Source organism: Amblyraja radiata, chromosome 14, assembly GCF_010909765.2.
Source record: "Amblyraja radiata isolate CabotCenter1 chromosome 14, sAmbRad1.1.pri, whole genome shotgun sequence".
Taxonomy (NCBI): Eukaryota; Metazoa; Chordata; class Chondrichthyes; order Rajiformes; family Rajidae; genus Amblyraja; species Amblyraja radiata.
The window spans coordinates 57,453,446-57,479,670 of NC_045969.1; the positions used below are offsets into that span (position 1 = coordinate 57,453,446).

The following is a 26,225-nucleotide window of genomic DNA, read 5'->3' on the forward strand; positions in this document are numbered from 1 at the left end:
GATGTTGTAATTATTTAATCTGTATTCTGGAGCAGAAAATGAAATGGGAGTTTCCCATTTTGTTTTAAGTAAACAAAATTAACCACTGCTTTCACAAATCAAATTTACATTGGTTCAATAACCCACACTTGGATTTCACACATCCACCTAGAAATAATATTTATTATTTTGTCATTGTGCACCACATAGCAAGCCTTGGGCTATGTTCATGTAATCGGTCATGAAAAGCAGAAGGGCTAAACTTTGTAGTGATTTAAGCTGACATTTTAACAAGCTATCAAGTTCGACAAATGGACAGCTCAAGTGCCCAAAAGAATATTAAATTCATATTCCTGGAAACATAACAAGTTTGAATTCACAACACAAGAAAATCATATTCTAATAGATGCTGCTGAATCCTTGCTGCAGTCTATTAACTTTTAAAACATGATAACTAATTAATCCCGTATTAAAACGCACAGAATGTAAACGGCTGAATGCTCACCTTATTGCCAAACATGTTTTCACCAAAAAAGTTATCCCATGGATAAAATGAAAAAGGTTGTGTAAAGAACAAGATATGTATGGAACAGTTTTTAAAGACACAAAACATATGCATTGTTACCTTAATAAGGGACACACAGCTTGTCAGAATATAATTATTTACTCGGGTAGTCCTTTGAACTTCTTGGCATAGAGCTTTTTTTTGACAAACATTTCACATTATAAAAAATAAAAAAAACTATTATATGGACAAAAAGAAAGTTTTTTTGCTCAAACTATCTTCACTTTCCTGTCAATCGCAGAAATAGAATAAGACTGGTCCAGAGTGCAATATGAAATAAAAAGTACGAGATTGACTTTCAAAACATTTACAAAAGAAATACTTTAAGATAAATATACTCTTAGGATACAAACTTAGAGTGTAAAGTTGTTCTTTAAACAATAAGTGAAGGAATTCTATTTGGTCAAAATAAATAAATCTTTCGAATGATGATTTCCCCACACAATCGTCCTGCTAACACTTTTGTTTGGGATGCTTTTTAAACTGGGCAACTCTGGGAAAAGCATGTCCAAATACAATAAACACAAATTACACTGGAAACTTTGCACCAACACAGATTATATGTGCAAGCTTTGTTCAAGACTTTGTTCAAGAATATGTCACAATGCCATATTATTCTAGCAGTATCATAAAGTGTAAAGATTGTAGATGCTGATTAATACACAAATGGACACATGGTGCTGGAGTAACTCAGCAGGTCAGGCAGCATCCTTGGAGAACGTGGATAGGCCATGTTTTGAGTCAGGACCCTTCCTAAGACTTACTCCAGAGATGCTGTCTGACCTGCCGAGTTACTCCAGCGCTTTGAGTCCTTTTGAGTATCATAAATTGGCTACTCTCAAATAAGGAAACTAATTTTGCCACTGCAAATTGTAACCCAGCATTTTAAAAGTTACGACAGCTAGCTTTAATACTGACATTGTGCTGTTAGAGGGGTACAGAGAATCAAAGCTGAGATTTCATAATGGAGGGAAGAGAAACAAACAGATAAACCTATGCTAAAGTTGGAGTAGAATGAGGATATGATCGTTCAATCTGTTCACTTTGTTCAACTGGCGATTTCAAGTTAAATCTTATTAAAAAGGTACCATCCAGTGTCTTAGTCCATGTCTCTATTGTCACATGACAAAAGAATTGCAGCATCATCTCGTGGGAGGCAAATTAATTGGCTTCAAACACTGATTGCCGAAAAGAAATCTTCAAAGGGAAATGGCATATTTAAGGTAGACACAAGGAACTGTAGATGCTGGTTTACAAAATAAAAGTGGCACAAAGTGTTGGAGTAACTCAGCGGGTCAGGCAGCATTTCTGGAGAACATGGATAGATGATTTTTCAGGTCAGGACCCTTCCCAAAATGTTGCCTATCCGTGTTCTCCAGGGATACTGTCTGACCTGCTGAGTTACTACAGCACTTTGTCTTTTTTAATATTCAAGGTAGTTTTTTCAAAGCAGGGTACCTCTACTTTATGACAATTGTATCTTGGAGCAGTGCAAATTTATATCCTAGGAAGAAATAGTAACAAGTACGGACTGGACACAACAGTTGTACTAACAAATTACATCTCCACAACCATGAACAAAAACAGAAAGCCATATGCAGGGATTGTGAATTATGTACGATGTAAGAACCATCCCTTGACATTTATTTACATGTGCAACCTGTGATATGATGATCATGTTCAAACTTCTAGTTCGCAAGCGTAATTCTCCAGCCTACTTGCTGCATCAAGGGAAACTGCGTGCTCTCCGAATGATGAATGCAGGCAGCAATAAAGAGAAACTAATGACAAAGCACGTTAAATAGGATGAATACAAATTCTGTTGCACCAACTAAAGATTTGTCCTGCAGAAACAAAACAAATGACACCCCCTGCAGCAAGTTGTTTTGTTGAAGGTCTTATCTGATTCTACTTGCTTCCCAGATATGTTTTAGTGTGCCAACTCTTCAGTCCTCGCCTCCTTCAAGTTTGCACATACCACGTTTGGTAAATTGCACTGCTGAACTAACCTGCACACAAAAAAGTTGAGGAAGTCTTTTTTTTTGGGGGGGGGGGGGGGGGGGGGGGGGACCTGACTTAATGATCTTGCTCTGGAAAGAATGGCAGTTCTATTGCCCAGAATATTTCCCCGAAGTTTTTTTACCTGAACAAGCAAGTGAATTTTGGTTCCAACAAATGCAGCACACACATCTTAAAAGTACAGTCACAATGGAATGAGGTCTCCCCTGTGACTCGACAGTGCAGTGCACTAACTTTGTAAAGTTCGGAGATAATTCCTATTGTCACCTTGCTGCTTTTCTGTTGGGTGCAATATGTTCAATCACTGCTTGGATTGGACAACCTTTGACTGGTGCTGGACTCATGACCAAGTAATCACAGCTTTACAACCTCAGCAGATATCCAAATTTGACAAGAGTATTTTAAAATATGAGAAGCCCAAAATCTCTCGTACATTATATTATGGATTGCCACAAAATTAAAAGTGGTTCATGGACCTTGTCTCTGGCCCCATTTGTTGTACTAAAAAAAAAGCAGCAGAATATCATGTCCAAAACAGCAAGATCAATCAGCTCTCAATTAAACCACAGCAAGGAAAGATCACGACTGTGTAACTGATGTATCATTAATTGGATAAAGTGGAAATGAAATGTTATTAATTGATGGCAGTTCTAGGTAGGCAGTCCATCAGTCAACTTCTGTTAATATTCCACCAGCTCGAATTGTAAAAAAAATCAGCAGTATTAAACATCACAATATGAAGGACGAGTCACAGCAAAGGATGCAAGTTTTGAAGTTGGAAGAGTCGGGTGGTGCAAATTTGCTCAGATTTCCCTAACCCCAGTTTGAATGTTTATATACATATCATTAATATACACGCAAGAATATAATCTTCATATTTAACTTTGTGTATGGTTAACAAATGTTGCTTCGTAGAGAGTACTGTACGTGGGTACGTGCTTCCCTATTCATCAACATACACCCTTTGGCTAGTGAGAACGATTCAGTTGCCCGAGCTTGTTCTTACCAGCACAGCTTACCAGCAGAGGTGTGTGTTTTATCCTTGTGTTTAGGTGTGGCCTTTTCTTTCTCCTTCCCCCCCCCCCCCCCCCCCCCCCCCATGATCCTGTCCGTCCCAGCTGCCGTGGGAGAAGTGCGTGTGCGTGGGGTCAGTGGTCCACTCGAAGACCATGCTTACAGTTGAAAGCCCTCCATCTGAGCTTCGTGTGGTTGGAAGATGTATTGCTGTTGATTGAGATCAACTTGTGGGACAATAGAAGTGTCCTCCTCCTCTTCTGTACCAAAATAATGTTCTATTAAATCAAATGCTTTTTGATAAACATCCTGGTTTTCATGGCTTTGCAGAAATTCTATCTTGTCCAAGCCTGGAAGAGTAAAATGAAAAAAAATTGCATTAAAAACAAATGAAAATTGTGTACAAATGGAAACTGGCCTTTTATTATTTTTAAAATATATTCAGAGCCATACGGCACAGAAACAGGTCCTTCGGCCCAACTCTTCCATGCTGACCAAGATGCCCCATCAAAGCCAGTCCCACTTGCCCACGTATGGCCCATATCCAAACCATTAAAACATTAATTTGTGATAGAAATAGATACAGACATAAGGAACTGCAGGGGCTAGTTTACTAAAAAAAATGCTGGAGTAACTCTGCGGGTCAGGCAGCATCTCTGGAGAACATGGATAGGTGATGTTTCACAGAGTGCTGGAGTAACTCAGCAGGTCAGGCAGCATCTCTGGAGAACATGGATAGGCAACGTTTCACAGAGTGCTGGAGTAACTCAGCAGGTCAGTGGATAGGTAACATTTCAGAGTGCTGGAGTAACTCAGCAGGTCAGGCAGCATCTATGGAGAACATGGATAGGTAACATTTCAGGTCGGGATGCTTCCCAGGGTAAGTTTCTTCACAGCTTTCATCGGGTAAATTAACCATTCTATCAACAACTATGAAGCAGTCCTGAGCTACTATCTACCTCAATGGAGACCCTCAGACCATCTTTACTCAGACGTAACTGGGGTTTATCTTGCACTAAACGTCATTCCCTTTATCCTATACACTGTGGACGGCTTGATAGTAATCAAGTATAGTCCTTCCACTGACTGGATAGTATACGACAAAAGGCCTTTTACCGTACCTCAGTATACGTGACAATAAAGTAAAGTAAACAAAACATCACCTATCCATGTTCACCATGGAGGAGCGAGAAACCTTGAATAGAGGCGGAGGTGGGGCAGAGCCTGACATGTGATCGGAGGGTGCAGATGAGGAGGGTGGGTGCGATTGGCAGATGGAGGGAGATTGCTGCAAAGGCTAGAGGTGAAATGGAGACAAAAGGCTGTCACATAAGGAGAGGGGGAAAGTGAAATGTAAAGCCAAAGGGAAATATATGTGGAAGGGGATGGGGAGGAAAGGGGAGCAAGAGAGTGGGAGAAATGGGTGCGCACCAGGGTTGAACAGAAAGGGATAAGGGTCCAGCTTTCTACCCCCACCCACCAACCACAGCAGTCGAAGATGGGTCCCGACTTGAGACGTCATGTATCCATGTTCTCCAGAGATGCTGCCTGACCCGCTGACTTACTCCAGTAATTGTGTCTTTTTTCTTTAAACCAGCAACTGTGCAGTTCCTTCTGTCTCCATGCTGTAACGAATGCTGGTTTGCGCTGATAACATCAGTGCAAAATAGGTGAGAGTGGGCACATCAGTGATTGGAACGGGGAAGTTCAGATGCACTTTATGTTGGACATTATGAACTGTCTGTGGTCTTTAATGCTAAAGCTATACTTGCTCACAAACTGGCCTTTCCCTCAGTTCCATAACATGGATAGTAGCTCCTGCTGTAATAGCAACCAGGAGTTTGTTCTGCAAACGTACAGAATCACAGCAAACATAGGGTGTGGAAGGAGCTGGGGAAGGGTGGCAGAGGTTATGGTAGAAGGCAGGAAAATGGGGTTAGGAGGGAGAGATAGATCAGCCATGATTGAATGGCGGAGTAGACTTGATGGGCTGAATGGCCTAATTCTACTCCAATCTCTTATGATCTTATGGTAATTTTATGTGAGGGCAATAAAGCTACACCCACACCTGTTTTCTCTGCACATAAGCTCAGGGGTGACCGCGCCTTTCCGGTTGCAGCTCCTAGACTGTGGAACAGCATCCCTCTTCCCATCAGAACTGCCCCCTCCATCGACTCCTTTAAGTCGAGATTAAAAACTTATCTGTACTCCCAAGCCTTTCTTGACGTCCTCTGAGCGAGGGCTATATGTATGCAGTTTGTTTGTTTATACTATTCTTATAACAAATGTAAAGCACTTTGGCCAACGAGAGTTGTTTTTTAAATGTGCTATATAAATAAATGTGACAACATGACATTTGAAGATTTGTGTTCCATTCACCCAGGCACGTTATTAATACACATTTTTTTTAAATCCCAAAAGTCTTGGGGAAGTCCACTGTACATTCCCATAAGAACTGTTCAACACCACAAAAAAACAACTGTTCAGCCAATTGTCTGTACATATTGATTCTGATCTTTTAATTCAACAAGCTTCAATTTAATGCAAGTAGATTACGCCATACTTTATCAAAGTGCCAAAGTCCTCATACATCAAATCAACAATATTTCCTCTTTAGCCCTTTCATTACTCAAACTCTTGTTAACATACAATTTGCTTTTAACAAATTGATCTACACTTTCTGAGAAACGGTAATTTTATTTGAATCAGTCCGAAGAACAGTTCAGACCCAAAACGTCACCTGTCCATTTCCTCCACAGATGCTGCCTGACCCGCTGAGTTCCTCCAGCACTTTGTGTTTTGATCAAGATTTCGGCATCTGCAGTTCATGGCAATTCTATATCCGATTATCCTTTCTGCAACCTCCGACACCAAGGTTGCCCTGGTCGGCCAGCATTTGCCGAGTCTATTCTTGCACCCACTTTTGAACAAGTATGTGAAATGAGCAATTCTCATGTCCTCTGACACCACCTTTATGCATCCAGAGACATGTGGAAGATTATGACCATCGCTCATGCAATATCCACCCTTCCCTCAGCAGCGGATGATAGATTTCATCTTGAATGGGTGGATTATCCCCTTTCAGTTGAGCTAGCAAGTCTAGCACCTCCTTTCTATCAATCTCTAACCCACCAGGTATCCAAATCACATTTTTCTTTACTGCGAGACCAACATGGATAGATACAGCATGGAAACAGGTTGTTCGACCCACCATGTCCACGCCGACCATCGATCACCCTTTCACACTTTATTTATTGATGACTTTAGTACTTTAGAGTACTTTACTTTAGTGCTCCAGTTTCCTTCCATATTCCAAAGATGTGCGGGTTATTTGGCTTCTGTAAATTCCCCCAAGTGTGTAGGGAGTGGGCCTATTTCTAAGCTGTATCTCTAAACTAAAGTGTGGTGGCTGATTTTATCTGTTCTAGCAAAGGCTAGGCTGTCAGAAGCATTTTTAAGTAAAGACATTTATTTGAGTGATGTAGCTTAATTTAGTTTACTATTGGTTACTTACATCCAGTTGCAATTCCACTTTAAGACAATGAACGTCAAGAGCTCAAAAAGGATGAGTATGTAGAAATAATATAATTTGGTAAAAAAACAAGTAACCAAGTCATTGTGCAACTTATCAGTTAAATTTGCAAATAATATTCTTGATAATTCGGTTTCCAACTCACCATAGGCTTCCTCTATTAGTGCACAATATGGATTTATTCCTGTCCCATTCTGTTTGGCTTCCTGTTCACCCAGCCGAAGGATGTTCTCCAAACCATTCAAGGAGACCTGAACGATTTTAGCATCCATAACGGTCAGAAGGTCGCATAACGGTTTAACACAGCCCAACTCCACGATATATCTGAACAAGATTATTAAAGGAGATACAATCAAAGCCTAATACACACCTAAAAAGACACAAGATGGTGAATCTGTGGAATTCATTGCCACGGACGGTGGTGGAGGCCAAGTCATTGGGTATTTTTAAAATGGAGATTGATAGGTTCTTGATTAGTAACTGCGTCAAAGGTTACAGGGAGAAGGCAGGAGAATGGGGTTGAGGGGGAGGAACAGAATGGTGAAGCAGGCTCAAGGGGCTGTATGGACTGATTCTGCTACTCTCTTATAATCCTTATGAACACACAGGATCATAATTTGCAGGTGTGGGGTAAATCACCTCATTTGACCAACAGCAACATACTGGTTTTGCAGTGAAAATAAGGCCCTAATCCTGACAGCATCACTCTACGGTGCATCTGCTGAAGTTGGTAAGAGTCTTTTGAGCCTTGCCAAACTTCCTCAGACTTCTCACGAAATAGAAGACATCCATATTCACTCAGTTTTGCTAAATTTCCATTTAGATTGAACAAAATTCACCCACAGCATTGGCATGGTTTAGCATAAAGTCTAATATATTCTATGCCATCTGGTTACTGAATATTGTTTTACGCTATAATCTTACAGTAAGAAGATTTAACAGGAAGATTTGGTCATTTAATACAGATCCTAAATTAATATAGTTATTTTGTTGCTTGGAGCACTGCTGCATATGCTTTAGCTCAGTTTCATTCTGCTGCAACTTAACACCTTTATCGCAGAACGCAGTGAACCAGAGCAGTGCCATGATTTTAAAGCTTTGTTTTATTAAACAGGAAGGGTTAGTTCTCTGCCTCAAACACAGAGAGTCGTGCCAATCTCAGGCTGAAGAGCACATCATATAAGAATTGGACAGACTTGAGAATCAGTAGGAAAAACACCTGAAAGTCAGATGCAAATATCATATGGTGCATCTGTAAAAAAATATAGATTTGGTGCAGAGAAATATCTTACTTGATCTGTTCAGGAGTTCCACCAGATGTTGCATTGGTGATCGCCCACGCCGCCTCTTTCCTAGTACGGAACTCTGCTGTCTGTAGGATGCTTATTAGGACCGGAAAGATGTTGGCATCGATTGCTGCCTGTAAACGTTGCAACGTACAATATGTTTACCACACACCAAACAACTAAACAGTGTTCTTTGTGACAGAACAGCATTTTAGCACCTCTGCAAAGTTTACAAACTAGATTCACAAAATTTTAATATTACAAAAAGATTACCAAAGATTCAAAATTAATATTTATTAATATTATTAGATGGTTGAGCCATTAAACAGCTTATAGGCGACAATTCGCCAGACACCAGCAGCAACGAACGATATACATACCAGCACTTCTTTGTATACAAACAAAACTCTGCTTCTGGGAATCAGTAAAATTGTACACTTAATATTTGGAAATTGTCACTTTTCAAAATTGATATACACCACTGTGAAATAATGTTATGGAAACCAGTTAAACTTTCGGGGCAACACAGTGGCGCAGCTGGTAGAGCCGCTGCCTCTCAGCACCAAAGCCCCAGGTTCGATCCTGACCTCTGGTGCTGTCTGTGTGTGAAGTTCTCCCTGTGACCACGTGGGTGTCCTTCGGGTGCTCCGGTTTCCTCCCACGTCCTAAAGACGTTCAGGTTTGTAGGTTAATTGGCCTCTGTACGTTGCCCCCTAGTGTGTAGGTTAGTGGTGTAATCTGGGAGAAATTTATGACAATATGGAGAATAAAATTGGATTAAATTAGTGTAGAATTAGAGTACACGAGTGGTCGATGATCAGCGTGGACACGATGGGCCAAAGGGTTTGTCTCCATGCTGTATCTCTATGACTATGAGTAATCCATTCAACCGATATGAAGATAAATTGATGCAGCCAACAGAACAAAAATAAGAAATATTAGGAGTTGCTAATCAGCCACAAAACTGAAGCTTGCCTGTATCTGTGCTCTGTTCCCTGCTGTGATATTTGAGATGGTCCAACATGCTTCCTTCTTGATTGATTCTTTTGGACTGCTCAGTAAATGTAATAAACTCTGCAAAGCTGAACAATTTAAAATTACCTGGAGAAAATATAAATTGAAGAGTGTGATCAAATAAGTCAAGTTTGAGTGTGCATGGCTATAAAAAGCAAGAGTGAATTTGGGAGAGGAATGCTGAAAGATACTGAGACCATGTGATGGAAGATCTCAGTCTAGGCCGTGTTTGTTTTGCTAAGGGCCAAATACTGCGCAACTGGGGATGCTGCCTCATAGAAGAGGCCAACGTCATCAAAGACCCACCCTGTCATTCCTTCTTTTCCCTGCTCCCGTCCAGCAGAAGGTACAGAAGCTTGAAAGCGCATACCACCAGACTCAGGAACAGCTTCTTCCCCTCTGTTATTGGGCTCCTGAATGGTCCTTCCACAAGCTAAGGTCCTGTCCGATTCACCTCCACCCCATTGTGGGCTTTGTCTATGGAACAGATGCGCTACAATGCCGAGAAGTACATACTGCTCTCTGTATCTTCCCCTTTGCTCAACCTATTGGACTCGGGTTTGATTTGATTGTATTTATATATGGTATATATAAATACATGTTTTTATATGTTTGGACAGCATGCAAAACAAAGCTTTTCAGTGTACCTTAGTAAACGCGACAATAATAACCCTAAACACAGGATCTTCTAGGCATCAGATAAATTTTCCAAGGGATTTTCCAAATGTTGCTCAATCAGCCCTCCTTTCCCATTCACTCAGCAGGTCGGGTTGCTAATCTTTAATCACTATCCCCACCGGACTCTGCAATCTCCGTAACCCCCCCCCCCTCCCCCCCCCCCAACAACATATTAACGTCAATTTTCAGAGCACCAAACATATCTGGATACAACGTTCTGCACAAGTGGTGCTATATAAAGTTTCCTATTAGGTTCTTAACATTTTACTGACAACAAGGCTCTTCCCTTCCTGAGTTGGGCAGCATGGTGGCGTAGCAGTAGAGCTGCTGCCTTACAGCGCCAGAGAACCGGGTTCAATCTGGATTATGGGTGCTGTCGATACAGAGTTTGGACCTTCTCCTTGTGTCCGTGTGGGTTTCCTCTGGGTGCTACAGTGTCCTCCTCCTCCCCCCCCCCCCCCCCCCCCCCCCCCCCCACACTCCAAAGATGTGTGAGTTTGTAGGCTCATAGTGGGTTTGTAGTCTGGTGAACGGTCTCGACCCGAAACGTCAAATATTCTTTTTCTCCAACGATGCTGGTTGACCCACTGAGTTATGTCTCTATCTTCGGTGTAAACCAGCATCTGCAGTGTAGGATAGTACTAGTGTACATGGTGATCGCAGGTCGGCATGGACTTGGTGTGCCAAAGGGCCTGTTTCCACACTATATCTCTAAAGTCTAAAAGCATATGAACTCTTTCTTTATATTCTACCACTCCATACATAAGTGCACAACATGGTGCCCATGCAAACCTCTGCCTTCCATCTCCCCCCACTCACCTGAGTCTGTATATCGTCACCTGTCACAATGTTTCCTACTGCGCGCAAGGCTGGCGAGATCACTTTGAAGTCACAGTGCCTGTCAGAAAGGCACAGAGAAGAAACAGGTTACACATTCCAACGGGATGCAACACTAGTTGCTCTTCACCTTACAGTAAACACCCAGATTTCAAAACGACTGGCTTGGACTAATTTAAACCGTCACACTGGCCCTGTCCTAGAATGTTGGACCTGATCCGACATTATGGAGAGTTTCAGTGTGCATGGACATTAAAAGCAAGAGTGAATTTGGGAGAGAAATCCTAATCTTAATCTGATAGATACTTGTTTGTTTTGCAATGGGTGAAATAGAGCTGCAGCCTGTTCCTGTGAAGCCAGGTCCAACTGTTCATCTCATACATGCATCATCTGGTATCCGACAGCTTTTCCAAGGCATTTCCCAAATGCTCCTCCTTTCCCATTCTGTCACCATGACCAGTTGCTAATCCTTTAATCATTATTAAATAAACCTGAATCTGCACCCACCCCCACCCTCTATTCCTTCTCCAATCTCCAAAGGATGAATCCCCCCTTTAACAACATATTCTTGGCCCTTTTCAAAAGCAGCCTCCCTCTATAAGCATCACCAACATATCTGGATATATCTTTTGCATGCCATATTTAGTTTTAATTACTGGTTTATTTTTCATTTATCCAAACAACCAAAGTGCAGTAATTTTGTTTGAGCCGCGTAGTTGAACTATAGTGACTTGACAGGCAGATGTTTACGTGTGCGGCAGTACTGAAGGCTGAACCATAACTCAGCACACATCCACCTTTACATGGTGTACAATTTTGGTCGCCTAATTATAGGAAGGATGTCAACAAAATAGAGAGAGTACAGAGGAGATTTACAAGAATGTTGCCTGGGTTTCAGCAACTAAGTTACAGAGAAAGGTTGAACAAGTTAGGGCTTTATTCTTTGGAGCGCAGAAGGTTAAGGGGGGACTTGATAGAGGTTTTTTAAATGATGAGAGGGATAGACAGAGTTGACGTGGAAAAGCTTTTCCCACTGAGAGTAGGGAAGATTCAAACAAGGGGACATGACTTGAGAATTAAGGGACTGAAGTTTAGAGGTAACATGAGGGGGAACTTCTTTACTCAGAGAGTGGTAGCTGTGTGGGATGAGCTTCCAGTGAAGGTGGTGGAGGCAGGTTCGTTTTTATCATTTAAAAATAAATTGGATAGTTATATGGATGGGAAAGGAATGGAGGGTTATGGTCTGAGCGCAGGTATATGGGACTAGGGGAGATTATGTGTTCGGCATGGACTAGAGGGGTCGAGATGGCCTGTTTCCGTGCTGTAATTGTTATATGGTTATATGGTTTACACAAAACTGGAGAATCACAAGGAGCCCGGTTTCTACATTTGAACTCTATTTAGTTTTCTGGTTACGAGTTCAAAATGGTCACAAAGGGGTAAATTTAAACAAATATAATATACATGAGCAAATGCATATACATTAGGACTTTTAAAAGACATTTGGACATATACAAGGAGAAGGAGGCTTGAGACACCTATGGGCCAAATACAGGTAAATGGGACCAGGCCATAATGTCAACTTGGTCAGCACGGACAAGGTGGGCCAAAGGGCCTGTTTCCAGCTCTATGACACTGTGAAAACATTCCTAGACATACAAAGAATCCAAATTGAGACATTTAAAAATGTGCTCACATTAGTAGTTCCACTAATCTCCTGCACACCCCCGAGTCTATCACTGCTTGAATTTTATCATTGGGCCCATCAGATAAATATGACAGGGCCCAGCAGGCATCCGCCAGGACATCCACATCGTTGAGGAATAGCAGCCAGGACACCACGCTGAGGCATGGAGATACCTGCGGCAAGAGAAATGGAAAACAATGTCACAGCTTGTGCGTCATTCATACAGTCCAACGGCAAACAGTTAGTTGCCTTTATTAACAATGTGTAGGAAGGAACTGCAGATGCTGGTTTACACCAAAGATAGGCACAAAATGCTGGCCGAGACCCTTCCACAGTCGGGAGAGGGAGTTTAGAGAGACGGAGGGGTAAGGTGTGAAAATGACAGATCAAAGCAGACGTTAAGGAAATGTAGAATGGTTCATTGTTAGCTGAGGAGAAGGTGAAAAGCAGCATACAATCAGTAGCATTAATTAGAAGGACATTAGAATAGAGAACGAGGGTGGGGGAGGGATGGAGAGAGAGGGAAAGCAAGGTTTACTTGAAGTTAGAGAAATCAATATTCATATCGCTGTGTTGTAAGCTGCCTAAATGAAATATAAGGGACTGTTCCTCCAATTTTTATTGGACCTCACTCTTAGTTTATTAACAAAAGCATTTCAATTACATTATCAAAGCATACTTGGTATTGACCATTAGGATAGACTTATTCCATAATTTACAGCAAAACAAGAACTCAGTGGGTCAGGCAGCATCTCTGGTGGGAAATGGACAGACCTAGTTTCGGGTCGGGAACCTGCTTCACAATCAGTCTGAAAAGTCCCGATCCAAAATGTAATCTGCTCATTTTTCACTGCAGATTCATCCTGCACTTTGTGTTGTGGTCTAGGTTCCAGCATCTGTAGTTCCTTGTGGCTCCATGAGTTACAATATTAGGAAATAGTAAAAGATAAATTCATAATTTCTTTCCAGGAGTCCATACAAATCAAGAATGGTCTTGACCCGAAATGTCACCTACCCATTCCTCTAGAGAAATATTTTATCCATTCTAATGTAATGCATGTACTCTCTTAAAGCAAAGTAATTTGGGTGTTTTTTCATCATATGTCAACAGTTACAACAGTCACAATGTATAGAATGGAAATGTTGTTTGCTATTGCATATTTCAAATAGCAAAGTCACCAGAATGTCTTTGATGCAGGAGGGACCATACCTTTGCAAAGTCTGGAGGAGGGTTCTTCCCTCTGCACAGGTTTGAGAGTGCCCACACAGCATTTCTTGTCATTGTCAATCGGTTGGGTTTTGATAGCAACCTGAATGTTTAAAAACAAAGATAACTCAGATTAACAGATGAAAATACAGGTTTTCCAGCAACTGGTGGTGTGGCCCCTCCTTTAATCCGAAAATACAACGACTCAGACCCAGCTGGGGCCGGCAAATCCATCCCCAAAACCCGAATTCCGCGGCCCACTATCTCAGCCCCTCCAAAGTCAAGACCTCTGTTGGTCCAGCAATAATACGGCATGGATCTTGAACCAAGTTTGCCAGAAAATTGGTGATGTGTCTGTACCTCGAAGAAGCCTCACTGCCCATAAACATGGATTGTCCAATGGCTTAGGGCTTTCTAAATGGACCCGTGTAATCAGTTTGAATGCATTATTATTTGTTTATTCGCATCTCTGCTGGGGTGGACGGACAGAGGACAGATCCCAGCGTAATTGGGGCAACCTGATCTCATGCAAAACAAACATGCCAACATTCTCTGGCTTGGATTACACAAGCAAAATGCTTCAAGCAACAATTGGTCACAAACACTGGCACCTGGAAAACTGAATACAGCAAGTACTTTAACCACTTAAAAATGGAGGAATCGAGAAAAATAGAAAAGTGCAGAAAAATCTGGATTAGCCGATCTGCATCCAGTTTTACTAAAATTGATAGTAGACAAATTCTAAAAAATTAACACAAAAATGTTAATCTCAATGTGCTTGAAAAATGTTCGATTCTGCAGTAAAATTCTAGCTAGGCAGTGAATTTTCACACATTGTTTAATGACTTACTGAATGAGAGGAGGAAGGATATTGCAGTCTAACACATAATCCCTGTACATCGTGCTGTCTCCTGCAATATTCCCCAGAGCCCAGATTGCCTGCAATTGAAAACATAAACAGAGCAATCAAACACCTGATTGCTTAAAATGTAAAATTTTAAATAAACACATTGTTTTGTGTATTTTGTTTTAATATATCAGCCTCTGCAGTTCCTTGTATCTCAATGTCTGCTCAATAGTTATTTATGGATGCAGTAACTGCTAATATTTACTGATATTATTCAATCATAACTGGTAATTGACTGGAGCATAAGGTTACCGTCTATTTAAGAGAATTAATAATAACTATACGATCTTTAAAAGTATGTTGAAGCCTGTAAGAAAGCTTTAAAATCACTTTCTCAATTCAAATGTAGTGATGAAGACAATGAAACAATGAAAATGTTTTCAGTACAACACTACAAACAGAAGCAGGTATTAATCTAATGCATTTCCCCAAATGTTTAAACAAGCCTATGGTAATCAATTCTCAAAATACTGCTGACCACTCTATTCGAAAATAAATGATTTCTACTTGTTATTTTTTTCTATGAGCACTTCACATATATTTATCTTCTACAACAATATAGCTTCTGAATTCTGTCCCTGTGTTGTCCAAGCAAAAGACGAGCCAGCAATCCATATTAATAAAGGAAAAGTTTTTAAAAAAAGGGTATTGTGCAGCACAGCACAGGAACAGGCCCTTTGGCCCACAATGTCTGTGCTATACATGATGCCAAATTAAACTAATCTCCTCTGCCTGCACATGATCCATATCCCTCCATATCCACGTTCACATCCCAAAACCTCTTACATGCCACTATATCTGGAGAATCATTTTGTAACAAGAAAACTTTTTTCTTTCTTATTTCCATGAAATTAGTGGCAAAGATTTTGAAAACATTGACAATCATTCCCAAGATATAACTTTAGCAATTATAATTCCTAGGATGCAATTTAAATTACTTTACAGCTAACTGCTTTACAAATAAAACTGATGAATCCATTAAAAAATTCATTGAAAGCAGCGAAATTAACAAAGGTTACCTGTTCCTGCACATCTTCAAAATCTGACATTAACAGCTCGATAAAGACAGGGACAGCACCAGCCTTAATAACCTCCCGGGTCTGTAACGAGCTTCCAGATGCAATGTTGGTAAGCACCCACGCTGCCTCAAACTGCACCAAAGCAATCAGAAACCACAGTTACATGCAGCAGACAGCTACACTTTTGATCAGACAAGTTCAAATTAATTTTAAAAACTTGGATGGAAACAGTCGCAGGCACAACATAATTTAAAAGACACTTGGACAGGTACATGGATGGGAAAAGTTTACAGGGACAGAATATAAAGAATACAATGTCAACATTTCTGAAAATTACAATATACTTAATAATTTCATAGACTGGCTAATTATCCACAAAAAAATATTTTGCTGTATAAAACCTGCGATTCTAGAAGTAATTTCCGGGAAATAGGTTACAGGACAGCCCGCAGTTATAAACAACTGATTAATGAACATTAGTACATACGAACAAGCTTCCATTGTATTAAATTCAAAAGTCTGATGTACGCATATATGCTTGTTCGGTAGAACAAATGTCCTCTCTCTCCATTCCTAGTGAACAAAGGAGGCTTCAGAGAGTGATGGACACTGCCCGGTCCAGCACAGGTACTGACTTCCCCACCATCATGGATCTACAGGGCGGCTGCCTCAAAAAGGCAGTCAGCATCTTCAAAGACCAACACCACACTAGCCATGCTCTCATCTCGCTGCTACCATCAGGAAGGTGGTTCAGGAGCCTGAAAGCCGTTCCAACCAGGTTCAGGGACAACACAACAGGCTCTTGAACACAGCACTGACCATAACTCTACCCCAGCAATGATCTGCTATGAACTTGGTTTTGGTTGCAGTGTACTTTGGTTTTTCATTAATATGGTCTAGTTACCTGGTATTACTGGTTATTAATTTATAATATGGGGGTGGGAGATTGCAACCTTCACGTGGTCCGCCTTGATTAGACGAATGCAATCAACCTAGCGTGCACAATCAAATAAGATCAAATAGAACAAGTTGTCCTACAACTTTAGGCTGTGCACGCCATACGCAAGAAGAAGTATTTATAATTTAATGATAGTTTATTTATTGTTGTGTTATTGGGTTAATGGCTGCAACAAATATGAATTTCATTGTTATGTTGCTGATACACGTGACAATTAAACACTTTTGTCTCTACAAAGGGATGAATTTTATTAAACATTCCAGAGTGCTCAAAGTTACCTGCAATGTGCAATTTTCTCTCCTTTTGAGGAATTCTACAAATCTTTCAACCACTCCCTGTGTGTTGATCACTTCGTCAATTGGAGGATTCGGCTCTGTTTAAAAATAAGAGAGCTATGTCACATTCAGGGATTAAGTGGTTTCTTGATGGAGTGTATGTCTTTTAATGAAAATGTGCTGACTGTCTGGTTGACATGCAGATTAAAACCTTCGATTAACACAAACAATCATCATAATCATACTTTATTCACCAAGTATATTTTGCAACATACGAGGAATTTGATTTGCCAATGGATTGTCCTTCAATAACAACTGGATTAATTAAGTAGTAATGTTATATTCAACATTGTTGGAAAGACTTTCAGTACAAGGTTTACATTTTGCCGAATTCCCAGACCCGAGGCAGGCAGTGTTACCATCAATCCAAGTTGGTGATTGTTACCTTCCCCAAATGAGATCAGGAAACTATAGGCTTCCAAATTATTTGAGAAAAAGTTTAAAAAAATCTCTTGAAAGCTGCATCAAATGTATCTTTACCTTTGGAAAGGAGCTTCCGAAATTTCTGGGTAGCAGCCAGCTGCAGTTCAGAATTGTTGGAGAAAATCATCTGCACCATATCAGAGGTGATTGCGCCAGTCTGTACATACACAAGGTAATAAGGTGAATTACAACTGCAACTACACATCAAGCTGTACAATAAAATAGCTGTCAAATTACTCAATCTCTAGAAAAGGATAGTTTTGGTATTACTTTGATATTACTACTTCACGTCCTATTACCCATCATAAATGGAGGAACGTGCTTCTTGGAAACAAAAACTTCAAAATATAATCGCAAACTGATCATAAATTGCGCTTTAATGTTCTAAGCATTTAGTTTAGAGATACAGCATGGAAACAGGCCCATCAGCGCACTGTCCATGCTGTTCATTGATTCACAATAGTTCTATGTTATCCCACTTTTTCCTTCCTCCACACTCGGGGCAATTTACACAAGGCCAATTAACTAACAAACCCACACGTCTTTGGGATGCGGGAGCACCTCTAGGAAACCCCGCATGTTCCCAGGAAGAATGTTCACACTCCACACAGAGAGCACCCGAGATCAGGATGGAAGCCGGGTCCCTGGAGCTGCGAGGCAGCAGATCCACCAGCTGTGCCACCCCCAAACACAAAAATGCTTAAATACACAAAACCACTCGAGCTAACAAACATCTATCATTGTTAGTGCTGATGTTAACAAATGGTGATCAGTTTTTAAATCGTAAGTGCAGCTGAGCATAGCGTGCCGTCTATTAGAACAGTGCATAGCCACGTGTGGGTTTGGAAACTGATCATTGTTTTTACACAGACAATGACTGGTTTCACAGTGTACATGTACATCAAATATACCTGTTAAAAAAAATCTAAGAGCTACAAAAATCGCTTTTCCTTGGACTACCAGAATTCACCACAATAATAAACCACTTGAGGTCCGAGTCATGCAGTATATAGACAAATGCAGCAGAAAACAACACGTGTTCCATCCCCTGACATCAGTCTGAAGAAGAGTCTTGACCCGAAACTTCGACCATTCTTTCTCTCCAGAGATGCCGCCTCACCCGCTGAGCTACACAAGGCCAACTGATTCCGCGACGACCAGCGATCACCCGAATACTAATTCTATCCTACACACTGGGAAGAATTTACAGAAGCCATTTAACCTGCAAACCTGCATGTCTTTGGAATATGGGAGAAAACCGGAACACCCAGCCAAAACCCACATGGTCACAGGGAGAACGTACAGACAGCAGCCGAGGTCAGGATCCAACACGGGTCTCTGGCACCGTAAAGGGAGCAACTCTACAACTGTGCGACGCTGAAATGTGTCCATTGCTCCATTCACTAATAAGCATGGGAACCTGTACAGACAGACTATAAGCAGATGAACCTCAAATCTATAAAATGTGATGACACGTCCTCCTTCGTGAGCCCCTCTGAACTCTAGCACCGGTACACACGCCAGGAGAAGCCAACCACCAACACCATGAACAGCGCCTGGCTGCCGGGTAACACCGGCACCATGGACAGAGCTCAAGACTGAGCCGAGGCTGCACCTCATCAACACACCCCTTACATCCACTACACTTCCAGCCTGGGTGGGGAAAAGGAGAAAGTAGGTGACGTTTTGGAATGGGACTCTTCTTCAACCTACCATTTTGTTCAATGCATTTTATAATTTTAGATGAAACTACACAAGCAAAAAACACTAAATGAGCCAGAGTTTCTCAAAAGATTTGGAGGAGAATCATGATTTACAGTTTTGCACAGGACAAGCTGTTTATCGAGATGGTGGTAAATCTGTGGAATCACCACAAACAGCTGTGGAGGCCAAGGTATTGGACATTAAGGCAGAGATTGACAGATTCTTGATTAGTGAGGGTGTCAGGGGCTATGGGGAGAAGGCAGGAGCATGGGTTTGAGAAGGAAAGACAAATCAGCCATGATTGAATGGTGGCGTAGACTCGATGGGCCGAATGGCTTACTTCTGCTCCTGTGACATATGAACTTACGAGATGAAATTTGTGGAAAATGTATAAATGTTGTTCAATAGTTGATGTAACATTGCCTACCATTGCCATTTCCATAGTTATTTGCGATTCATGGAATCCACTGTCACTCATTACCTCCTCCTCTTCCTCGTCCTGTTCCGTGTGTGCGACATTTCTACGTTTGAACAACTAAAAAACACAATGCAAACAAAATGTATAATATTAAATATAAACAGAATTTTTAATTATTCAGCAAGTCAGGCTTCTGGATTAATAATACATAATTGGACACAAGCAAAATTAATAAGAGTAATGAAAAGACATGTCACAGAAATGAAGATAGCGTACCACGTTTTGGCATTTGTGCCACCAGTGTGCAACCTGGGAATAAAAATTTGCAGAAAACGGAACCTTCAGCAAAAAATAAAGTGCGTCAGGCAGCGTCTGTGGAGGGAATGGCCAGGCAACATTTCGGGTTGGGACCACTTCAGACTGATCATAGAAACATAGGTGCAGGAGTAGGCCCTTTGAGCTAGCACCGCCATTCAATATGATCATGGCTGATCATCTAAAATCAGTACCCTGTTCCTGTTTTCTCCCCTTTGATTCCTTTAGCCCCAAGAGCGAAAATCTAACTCTCTTGAAAACATCCAGTGCATTGGCCTCCACTGCCTTCTGTGGCAGAGAATTCCACAGATTCTGAACTCCCCCAACATCGGGAACATTTTCCTGCATCTAGCCTGTCAAATCTTTTAAGAATTTTATATGTTTCGATAAGATCCCCTCTTATCCTTCTAAATTCCAGTGAATACAACCCCAGTCAACCGATGCTTTCATCATATGTCAGTCCCGCCATCCCAGGAATTAACCTGGTGAACCTACGCTGCACTCCCTCAATAGCAAGAATGTCCTTCCTCAAATTAGGAGACCAAAATTGCAAACAATACACCAGGTATGGTCTCACCAGGGTCCTGTACAACTGTAGTAGGACCTCCTTGCTCCTAAACTCAAATCCTCTCACAATGAAGGCTAACATGCATGCTTATGTTCAGTGACTGATGTACAATCACACCCAGGTCTCACTGCACCACCCCTTTTCCTAATCTAACGCCATTCTGATAAAAATCTGCCTTCCTGTTCTTGCCACCAAAGTGGATAACCTCACATTTATACACATTATATTGCATCTGCCCACTCACCCAACCTATCCAAGTCACCCTGCAGCCTCATAGCATCCTCATCGCAGCTCACTCTGCCACCCAGCTTTGTGTCATCCTCAAACTTGGAGATGTCACATTTAATTCCCTCATCCAAATCGTTAATATATATTGTAAATAACTGGAGTCCCAGCACCAAGCCTTGCGGCACCCCACTAGTCACTGCCAGCCATTCTGAAAAGGACCTGTTAATTCCTACTCTTTGCTTCCTGTCTGCCAACCAGATCTGCCTATCTATACCCTACCCCCAATACCATGTGCTTTAATTTTGCACACTAATAATCTCTGGTGTGGGACCTTGTCAAAGGCTTTTTGATTGTGCCGAATGAATAGTAGGATTGTCAGTGAGATGTATGCAAAAAATGAATTTCACTACTTTTCAATACACGTGACAATGAAGTATCATTGAAACATTTAAGTATAATATATTAGCCAGTCACAAAATTGTGGGTACTTTCCACCTGAATGGGATTGGGACAATATCTGAGGGAGAATCACTGCATCATGTTACTAATCATTGATCATGGGTGATCGATGGTTAGTGTAGATTGGGGACTTGATGGGCTGGATGCCTGTTCTCATGCTGTATCTCTGAACTAATCATGAGACTTAAGATGGGGAAACTGGGTAAATAGAATTGAATGGTGCAGAATCAAGTGAAAAGGTATGGTATGATAATTTATGCAACATGTACTGAGGTACAGTGAAATTCATTTTGTATACAGTTCAGAAGTCAAGTCGTCGCATTTATTTATATAGCACATTTAAAAAACAACTCTCGTTGGCCAAAGTGCTTTACATTTGTTATAAGAATAGTATAAACAAACAAACTACATACATATATACATATAACCCTCGTTCAGTGGACGTCAAGAAAGGCTTGGGAGTATAGATAAGTTTTTAGTCTTGACTTAAAGGAGTCGATGGAGGGGTCAGTTCTGATGGGAAGGGGATGCTGTTCCACAGTCTAGGAGCTGCAACCGCAAAGGCGCGGTCACCCCTAAGCTTATGCCTAGACCGCGGGATATTCAGCAGCCCCAAGTCGGCCGATCTGAGGGACCTGGAGGTGGAGTGGTGGGTGAGAAGACTTTTAATGTAGGAGGGGGCAAGCCAATTGAGGGCTTTGTAGACATAGAGGAGGGTCTTGAAATGTATACGGAACCGCACAGGGAGCCAGTGGAGCGAGGCCAGGATCGGGGTGATGTGGTCCCTTTTTCGGGTGCCCGTCAGGAGTCTCGCTGCGGTGTTTTGAACCAGTTGCAGGCGGGACAGGGAAGATTGGCTGATGCCAGTGTGAAGAGAGTTGCAGTAATCTAGGCGGTAAAGTATCACTGTGCATCCACACTTAGATAAGTATCTCAGATACATTACAAGTGTATAGCAGTACTACTAGTAGGTGGCACCGTGGACGAGATTATTATCTCATAAAATACATGGGTGTTCACGGCCAAACCATAGACAAGCAATTCCCTATCAAGCTTCATGAGACACTATCTACTTAGTATAGATCTGCCCAATAGATCTATCAGGTATAGATTATTGACAAGAGGCCTGTATGATAGCTTATATTAAAAAATAATTGAATTTATTTCCAAATTGATGCATCTTGTGTTAAAAATCAATTCTACAGACATATACATGGGAATGGTTCTTCCACTTCCCCAAGCATTGTGGAGAATGGAAAGCCAAGCCGACGCTGGCAGCTAAGCAGTGCTTGTACCTGTTCTTCACGTTTCTGTTTCCTCAGCTGCAGTCCTTCTTCTTCCCTTCTTCTCCTCATCTCATCCGGATTGAGAGAGTTATTTTTGTAGCTTTTCAGTCGAAGGTTTTCTTTCCCTGCACTTAACATGGCCTCAAGCAAGCTGAAAAGACAAGAACAGAAATATTAACTTACATTTCAACTAAATTCACAGCCCGTCTCCTTGCTGCTCAAGATGGTCCAGGCTTTTAGCTATACTATTAGGAGGAATTAATGTTCAAAGGTTAAAAGCCATAAAAACATTTTTTAAAAACCAAACAAACAAGGAAACATTATAATGACACAGTGACGTGGGATACTGCACCCTGAGAAACAGAATGTGCAGCATCACCAATGTCTTATACAACTATAACATGATGCCTCAATCTATACACTCAATTCCTTGACTGATGAAGGCCAGCATGCTACCAGCCTTCTTGACCACCTTATTTATCTGTGTCACTACTTTCAGGGAACTATGTACCTGTACTTGAAGATCCCTCTGCTCTACAACACGCAACAGAGCCCTGCCATTCACTGTGAAGGTCCTGCCTTGATTTAACTTCCCAAAATGCAAGACTTTTCCACATTAGATTCCACCAATCATTCCTCGACCGACTTGCCAAGCTGATTTAGACTGCACTGTAATGCTGATAACCATCTTCACTATCCACACTCTATTCTAGAGTAATCTGCAAACTTACTAATTATGCCTTGTACGTTCTCATAGATGATATGGATGACAGACTGCAATGGGCCCAGCACCGATGACTGAGGCACACCAGTATTCATTTGTTTCAGTGCAAAAAAATATTCCACCACCACCACTCTCTGCTTGAAGTCAATTCTGTCCTTTTCTGTATTCAGTTAGATAGATCTCTCTGGACACCCTGTAATTTAACCTTCCAGAGCAGATTACCATGTGGAACCTTATCAAAGGACTTGCTAACGTTCATATAGACTACGTCTTTGGCGCTGCCCCCAGCAATCGTCTTGGGTCACTTCTACAAAATTCATGTTTTCTGGACGTCTCTTTGCCTGCAAATACTTTTTGCAAGCTCCTGTCTTATACTCCACAAACTCCACAACTGCGGTCACTGGTTCCCAAAGGATTCCTCATGAACACTTCAGTCACTTGCCCTGCCCAATTCCCTCATAGTATGTTAAGCTTTGTTCTCTCCCTCGTAGGGCCCTCTACATATTACCGGAGGAAATTTTCCTGAACACACTTCAAATTTCTACGGCTGTCCCAATCTATATTGGGGGAAACTTGTCTACGACAAGCCAATGCAGCTGTCTGCAATCTCCTGCCATATTTGTTCCTCTAATTCATTGACTATTTGGGGTCCAATCCCAACAAGGTCAGAAAATAAGAACCAATCTACTGCCAAGATAGGGTCATCAAGGAAATATAGCTAAATGCAGGTAATATTACACATATGCCTTCTTAGAAATTAGTGATTTTACACTCAATTAGCATCCCTAAGTGCCCACCACAGCTGAACTAAAAGCTGTTCTCAACCAGAATCTACTGACAAGCACTTCTTACAGAAGTCACTGTGCTCTCCATTGATCTGGAATGATGTGGATAATTTCTGACTTGTACAAGACTGGACAGAAACAGGGTCCAGTCATTCGTTTTCTTCATGGACAATTCATTTTTTTCGCTCTTCCTTCCATTTCTTTTTCATTGCAACCATTTGCTATCACTATTTGATGAGTAATGAGATCCTCAACGTTCAAAACATAACCACCAAGTGTACAAAGAACAGTCAATTGGGCAAAAACACAAAGTGCTGGAGGAACACAGTGGGTCAGGCAGCATCTATGAAGGCAATGGACAGGCGACGATTTTGGTCGGGATCCTTCCATCAGACAGACTGTGGAAGGGGAGAGAAAGCTGGAAAAAGGGAGGTGAGACAAAGTCTGGCAAGTGATAAGAGGATACAGGTGAGGTGTAGAGTTGCAGCCCTGGTATTAATCCCTATGGTACTAACCAGTAACTGAGTACCAATGATTCATTTATCCCCATTCTCTTCATTTTTCATTAACCACTCCCTTATATTTTTCTCAACCCTCAATGAAATAACTTTGTGTACCCATCCTTTCCCAGCCATTGTTGTAATAGGTGGCATAAACTATTTTGCATTGGATCTACCCTCCCTGTAATGGAATCTTATAGTACTATGTGGTCCAACCTGCATCACACAACACAATAACAATGAGGAACAGTACCACACATTCTGCTTGGGTAGCTTACTACCCAACAATATGATGATTTATTTCTCCAATTTTAAGTGTTACCCCCTCTCTTCCCTCTGCCCACACCACACTGCACACCCATACTCCCACCGTCCCTCTACACCTCATCCCCTTCCACACATATCCCTCCCTCTAGCTTTACTTCTCATTCCTCCTCTTCTCTCCCTATCTGAAATATTTTTGCCTTCTCATCTCTGGCCTTTGCCCACCCATCTGCCAATCATCCATTCCCTCACCTGTATCCACCTATCACTTGTGTAGGAAGGAGCCAAGTTACTCCAGCTTTTTGTATTATCAAGAAATGCTGATTTAAACTGAAGATAAACACAAAAAGGTGGAGTAACTTAATGAGTCAGACAGCGCCTCTGGAGAAAAGGAACAGGTGACGTATTGGGTCTCGGCCCGAAATGTCACCTGTTTCATTTCTCGAGATGCTCTCTGACCCACTCCAGCTTTTGGTGACCACCTATCACTTGTCAGGTTTTGTCCTTCCCCCCACCACTCTTTTCCTGCTTTTTCCATCCAATTCCATCTGCCTTAACAGTCCAAAATGTCATCTGCCTATTCCCTCCGCAGATGCTGCCTGACCCGTTGTGTTCCTCCTACATTTTGTGTTTTGCTCAAGATTCCAGCAACTGCAGTTCCTCAGTGATAACCACTAAAAAGCATTAGACCGGTGTCAAAATGACACTTAAAGGCCACTTAATGATTATATTGGTCACCACAAAAAGCACATCATGGTGTGCAAGGCTGTGTACACTTTATCTGTAACACTAGATATAACCTACACTGCTCAATTTAACAACTTGTAAACGTTACTAAAACATTTCATTCTTCACATATTTCTATTATAATGTTTTATTTTTAATTGTCTACTGTATATCGTGTTGTTACTTGCGAACAAAGCACCAAGGCAAATTCCTTGTATGTATACATACTTGGCTAAAAAAATGTCATTCAATTCAATATACTGCTCAATCAAACCCCGGGAATGTGTCGGGTGTGGGAACCAGACCCGGGACTCTGCCAGACACAGGCAAGTTTACAGACAACCCCAGCAGTCTCGGACACAGACTGAGCGCAGTGTGATCCAGTTTACTGGCCTGAGATTCAGATTGTGTCGGGGACAGGCTGGGCGCAGTCAAGCTGATATTGGCGGGGACATGCTGGGCCAGGAGTCTTGGACATACACGGGCTGGGTGGGCCTGACTGGAGGAGTGTGGGACGCGGACGGTGGAGCCAGGCCAGGCCGAGTGCCCGGTTGCCCCGCAGCCGAGCCGGGCCCTGCCTGGTGTGAACGCGCCACCACCTCATGCCGTGGATAGGGAGGGGAGCGGGCGGGGCCTACCTGGGCGCCGCGGTGCGCTCCGTTCGCTGTGGTGCTGCCGCTTCTGCCGGTGTTGTGTCCTGTCCTGTCCCGGTGCGGGTGTCGGTGCCGAGAGCCGCCTCACCGCCCGGCCCAGCCCAGCCCACTGCGCATGCCCAGGCCGCGCCGCAA

General features: G+C 41.9%; 1 protein-coding gene across 1 annotated transcript; it reads right to left on the reverse strand.

The window, feature by feature from the left end:
- On the reverse strand, window positions 1-26,214 carry kpna1 (karyopherin subunit alpha 1). The gene is made up of 14 exons (XM_033033443.1): window positions 26,076-26,214; window positions 22,448-22,589; window positions 19,592-19,699; window positions 17,518-17,617; window positions 16,981-17,075; window positions 15,745-15,876; window positions 14,669-14,757; window positions 13,822-13,921; window positions 12,621-12,784; window positions 10,907-10,985; window positions 9,371-9,496; window positions 8,402-8,529; window positions 7,255-7,433; window positions 1-3,927 (listed from the first exon to the last, which is right to left on the reverse strand). The coding sequence occupies exons 2-14, from the start codon at window positions 22,574-22,576 to the stop codon at window positions 3,737-3,739; spliced, it is 1,620 nt and encodes a 539-aa protein (XP_032889334.1). The 5' UTR covers window positions 22,577-22,589; window positions 26,076-26,214; the 3' UTR covers window positions 1-3,736.
- Window positions 26,215-26,225: the final 11 nt, after the last annotated feature.

Bases quoted from the DNA above. Each gene is read 5' to 3' on its own strand.
- kpna1 (XM_033033443.1), bottom strand. From the start codon at position 22,576: ATGTTAAGTGCAGGGAAAGAAAACCTTCGACTGAAAAGCTACAAAAAT. The intron at 17,618-19,591 runs GTAGGCAATGTT...GTGTATGTACAG, and splicing joins TAACTATGGAAATGGCAATG to ACTGGCGCAATCACCTCTGA. The intron at 17,076-17,517 runs GTAAAGATACAT...ATTTTTAAACAG, and splicing joins TCGGAAGCTCCTTTCCAAAG to AGCCGAATCCTCCAATTGAC.